The 5,481-nt window shown below is 35.9% G+C and overlaps 1 protein-coding gene across 1 annotated transcript in view; it reads left to right on the forward strand.

Moving 5' to 3' along the window:
- The window catches only part of KIAA1279 (KIAA1279 ortholog), a 47,570-nt gene that overhangs the window by 28,692 nt on the left and 13,397 nt on the right, over positions 1 to 5,481 (forward strand). The window contains exons 5-6 of the mRNA XM_011929486.1: positions 7 to 242; positions 3,164 to 3,248. Of these exons, the coding sequence (XP_011784876.1) occupies positions 7 to 242; positions 3,164 to 3,248 (321 nt within the window). The remainder of the gene's footprint in view (positions 1 to 6; positions 243 to 3,163; positions 3,249 to 5,481) is intronic.

Genomic DNA, 5,481 nt, shown 5'->3' on the forward strand with positions numbered 1-5,481 from the left:
AAAAAGAAAAAAAAAAAGTAAACCATTACACAAATATTGGTTTATTTTTTCTTTACAGATTTGAAAAGGTTTATACTCATAACCTATATTACCTAGCTCAAGTCTACCAGCATCTGGAAATGTTTGAGAAAGCTGCTCACTATTGCCATAGTACACTAAAACGCCAGCTTGAGCATAATGCCTACCATCCTATAGAGTGGGCTATCAATGCTGCTACCTTGTCACAGTTTTACATCAATAAGGTAAGCATCTTGAGGTAGTTATCTAACAGAGTACCAATAGTGAGTATAAAAATAGAACTAGTAGTACCTTGAAAATACCATCTTTTAAAAACAGGTAGCTTATATTTTATGATTTGCAACTGGACCTGAAAATGCAGCTCAGTTTGCCCGTGTACTAAAATTTTGTAGCTTTTTGCTGTATGAATTATTTTAAGTTTTAAAATACTGAGTTTTTTCATTGTTTTTCATGTTACCTAAGACCAGTTCTTTTTTTTAACATAGGCACGCTATCTCAACTCATTTTAGTGAGGTATTACCTTAAATTGCATATTTTATCTTGTAGATATATCTTTATCTTTATGTAATGGTAATCTCATAACTCTGAGAATTTCACTGAGGAAGTTGACTGTTAAATGTGGGCTTTGATAAAAGCATGTGATGCATTTCAGTTATTTTTCAGAATTAACTCTGTAATAATTTTTTAATGTTGGAAATATATCTGCTGAGTTCCAAAGTTCTAGGTCTTTATGACATACTTCTTTTGGATTGTTAAACAGGGACAATGTTTTTGAGCTTCTTAATTGTTTATCAGAATTTCTCATAAAAATTTAAAAAAGCATTGCTCACATCATGTTGATGTACCCTTAATTGACCCATTTATTCCTTTAATCCCTAAGAGTTTTTAATGCTAAAATAGTTTTACACCACCTTTTCTAACCAGATTTTCCTATTAATCCTTAATAAGACATCTCGGCAATATAAATTACTTTTATTTATATTTCTAATTCGCAAGCCTCTATGAAATTTTGGTAATTCTCTGCTTATCAGAGTTCCTTCTTTCATCTCTCTGGTAACCTGCTGCCTTATTCTTGGGCCTTTATCCTTTTTGAGCATTTCGTTAGCGTTGGTTCTGTAAATGCGCCCTATGATTAAAGTATTGTCCCACAGAATTTCATTCAGAAAAGCTATTAGCAGGAGAGAAAGGGCTGTGGTGACTGCAGCATCGCTTCTAGGACTTTGGTCTAAGATCAAGTGTGTAAGTAACGCTACTGCATATATCAGAGCATTCAGTTAACTAATTCTCATGAATCCATTTCATTGTCCTCATCCAAAGTGTTATCCAGTGCCTCTGCTTGTGACATCTTTTTTACAGCTGTTGGAGGCCCCTTGTTCATTCTGTTTAGCAACTTTAAAATTATGTATTCACTATGATTTTAATTAATACTTAAAACTCCATGGATATTGGCAGTACTAAGATATCTAGATATTAAAGTATGATTTAAAATTTAAAGTTGTTAAGCATTACTTATGTGGAGCATGCAGTAATTTTCATGAGACCTCCCACACCCTGCACTTTTATTTTTTGCCAAAATCTTTTTTAAGTTTTTGTTAAAACCATCTAAGTCGTATTGCAAAAAGAGGGATTTGAACCATGTTTTTAAAAATGCAATTGTCATTTATATCATTGTCATCTTCATCTGATTCCAGTGATGAGGTTTTGCTACGTGGTGAATCCCTACCTGGCAGCTGCTAAAGTCCCACATTTACCAGCCACCTAGAGGGCATAAGATACTCACTGTTCTAGCAGCGATTGCTCACAGGGAGCCAATCTGGACAAAGCTGAAATGATGATAATGGTTAAGGGATTGGATTATAGAGAGATAATTAAAGTTTCATTATATAAACTCTAACTTTCTTTTGGCTTTTAAGATTTAACACATTTTTATCTATAGATGTTGCTGGGCCAATACTTGACGTGCCCAGCTATTCTCAAGATGGCTTCTGAATTTGCCATAATGGAAAGATACATTTAATGCTGCGATTTTAAAGTTATAGCCAACCATTTAAAGCCTTTCAGGTATTACTATAATTAAGTAGACATTCTATTTAATGAGGGTGGCTTCCAACTAAAAGTTGGACTTTAACTTTGAACTTCTGCTGGGTGGTCCTTTGACTTACATGACAAATACAAAATGTTTCTATTAATAAGGAGATCTTCTCTAATTGTTTGAGAAGTTTGCCACGCCCAGAAATGAATTATGAAGTCTTCAAGAGTGTTGGTAAAGCAGTTCCATAAAGTTCATCTGTAGAAATCTGTTGACTTTAAAACTTGGTGGGAAGCCTTATTGTATGTAAATGTTAAAGATTTTAGAACACAGGAGTCTCTCCTTATCCAAATTTATCCTAATTGCCTTTGTATAGTAGGATGTAAAAGGGCTCTATAAACCTAATAAAAATTAAATCTTCAGACTGGGCAAGGTGGCTTACATCTATAACCCCAGCACTCTGGAAGGCCAAGGTGGGAGCATTGCTTGAGGCCAGGAGTTGGAGACTTGTCTAGGCAACATAGAGGAACCCCAGAATTAGGCTTGGTGGCATGTGCCTATAGTCCAGCTACTCAGGAAGCTAAAGGTGGGAGGATCCCTTACGCCCAGGAGGTTGAGGCTGCAGTGAACTATGATTGTGCCACTGCACTCCAGCCTTAGGCTAGAGTGAGACCCCTATCTCGTAAGGAAAAAAAAAAATTCAGTCCTGACACAATGTGAATAGTCTAAGAATTGATTGTGTGTGGGAGTTTGGCTCTTTAGACTGAACCTAAAGGACTTTTTGAGACAGTTTAAGTCTAGGATGACAGCCATTCCTGTATATCTATTGATTAAATAAGGAGAGCTAACTTTCAATTGGCAGTTGTCTTTCAGCCCAAGTGGATTATTATTAAGAGTTTGGGGGCATTAATATTTTAACCTTTGAGGTTACATTTTAACCAGATAATACGATAATATGTCTTTTATACCTTCTGAATGATCTGCAAGTCTATAGGGCCTCCTTTGTAGTATTTTTATCTGATTTTATACCTTTTCCCACATTAAAAGAAATTATGGAAGTATCAGTTGCAAATAAAGCTGTACGATAGCATTCACTGTTGTTTATTTCCCCAATAGCTATGTTTTATGGAGGCTAGGCACTGTTTATCAGCTGCTAATGTCATTTTTGGTCAAACTGGAAAGATCTCAGCCACAGAAGACAGTAAGTTTACCTTTGCATGTTTTAAATAGCTTTTAAAAAAGTATTTTATTTTGAAATTATTTTAAACTTTTGAAAAGTTGCAAGATCAGAAGAGCTATCATATGCCCTTTTCCTAAATGCACCAATTTTTAGTATTTTCCTCGCTTGGAATCAAATTTTATTTTTCTCTCTGAACCACTGGAGAGAAGGTTACATACATTAGGCTCCTTTACTCTTTCATACTTCAGTATGTATTTCCTAAGAAGAATATCTTTTTACATAATCATAGATCATTTATCAAATTCAAGAAATGTAAGATTGGCTAGGCATGATGGCCCATGCCTGTAATGCTAGATTTTGGGAGGCCAAGAAGGGAGGGGCCAGGAGTTCAAGACCAGCCTGATCAACATAGTGAGACCCTATCTCTATGTTTTTAAAGAAATTAAAAAAACAAAAGTAACATTGATACAATTCTTTTGTCTACACTGCATATTTCTGTTTCATCAGTTGTTGCCATAATATTCCTTCTAGCATTTGTTTGCCAGTACTGGATTATACAGTTCAAGATTGCATATTGCATTCAGTGGTCACATCTCTAGGCATTTTTCTTTTTTTTTTGAGACGGAGTCTCGCTCTGTCGCCCAGGCTGGAGTGCAGTGGCCGGATCTCAGCTCACTGCAAGCTCTGCCTCCCGGGTTTATGCCATTCTCCTGCCTCAGCCTCCCGAGTAGCTGGGACTACAGGCGCCCGCCACCTCGCCCGGCTAGTTTTTGTATTTTTTAGTAGAGATGGGGTTTCACCATGTTAGCCAGGATGGTCTGGATCTCCTGACCTCGTGATCCGCCCGTCTCGGCCTCCCAAAGTGCTGGGATTACAGGCTTGAGCCACCACGCCCGGCAGCATTTTTCATCCAGAATTGTTCCTCAGCCTTTCTTTCCCTTTCATCACTTAACATTTTTGAAGAATATAGGCCAGTTATTTCATAGAATTACTGTCAACTGGGGTTTGTGTGATGTTTCCTTATGCCACGATTCAGATGATATATTTTTGGTTGGAATACTACATGCTAAGCGATGTAGCCAAATATCCATCTTTTTAAGTATAGTGTTTCATTTAGTCTTAGAAAATCACAGTTAACATGTATCTTTGAGCCATTTAACAGGTTTTGTAGTAAGTTTATCATTTTCTTTAAAAATAGTTTATTTTTAAAAATAGTTTGATTCTATAACTCACAGTTGAACAGTTTCCAACCTTCTTATGATGTTTTAGATTTTGAAACATCATGTCTTCCTTACAAATGGACATTCTAATTGTGGATCTGAAAAGTGCAGAGACTCTTAAGAGTTAAAAGAATGTACATTATCAAAGTAAATAGTTGCTTTCTCCCCTAATATATTAGCTACATTGAATTAATTATAGATTAGTTGAAGTCTAAGAGGCACTTGTCTCAAAAAATGAATAAAAACTAAATTGCTGAGATATTATTACTATATTTTATTTAAAATAATATTGTGAGATTTTTTTTACTCTTCAAAATAGCTGAAAAAATGACAGTGTCCAGTGTTTTCAAAATGTTCTTATTGAGCATTCTCATATGTTGTTGGTTGGTGTATTTGTTGAAAATAATTTGGCTATATGTTGTGAATTATTTAAAATTGTGTAAACTCTTTTACTCAGTAAATTCCACTTCTAGGACCCTGCCCTAAGGAAGTAATCCAAAATCCAGGCAGATTTTTGCACAAATATATTCACGTTTCGAGTGTAAAAAAATGTATATGTGTGTGTAAACTTTCTAAACATTTGTGTTGAGGGCTGACTTTCAATAGATTGCAGCAAGAAAGCTGCCCTGCTGTGTATGACACTCTGACCCAGAAGCAGGTCATCTGAATAGTTAGCACCAGGTTCTCCACAACCACGGGTTGTGTGACATAGAGGTTTTTGTGATAGTACAGATATGGAAACAACAAATTCCAGGTTAGAATTAGAAGAATGGCTAAATAATGGAATATCTATTTAATTGTATATAATGGTGTACTTAAAAATGAAGCTAAGAGTTGATAATGATATGAGTAAAGTGTTTGTAGTATGAGAAAGAAATATGCAAAAATAATAGTGAGCGCTTTTTTTTTTTGTTTTTTTTGGAGACAGAGTCTCGCTCAGTCGCCCAGGCTGGAGTGCAGTGGCGCAATCTCGGCTCACTGCAAGCTCCACCTCCCGGGTTCACGCCATTCTCCTGCCTCAGCCTCCCTAGTAG

The sequence above is a fragment of the Colobus angolensis genome, unplaced genomic scaffold (genome assembly GCF_000951035.1).
Source record: "Colobus angolensis palliatus isolate OR3802 unplaced genomic scaffold, Cang.pa_1.0 Scaffold12, whole genome shotgun sequence".
Classification (NCBI taxonomy): domain Eukaryota; kingdom Metazoa; phylum Chordata; class Mammalia; order Primates; family Cercopithecidae; genus Colobus; species Colobus angolensis.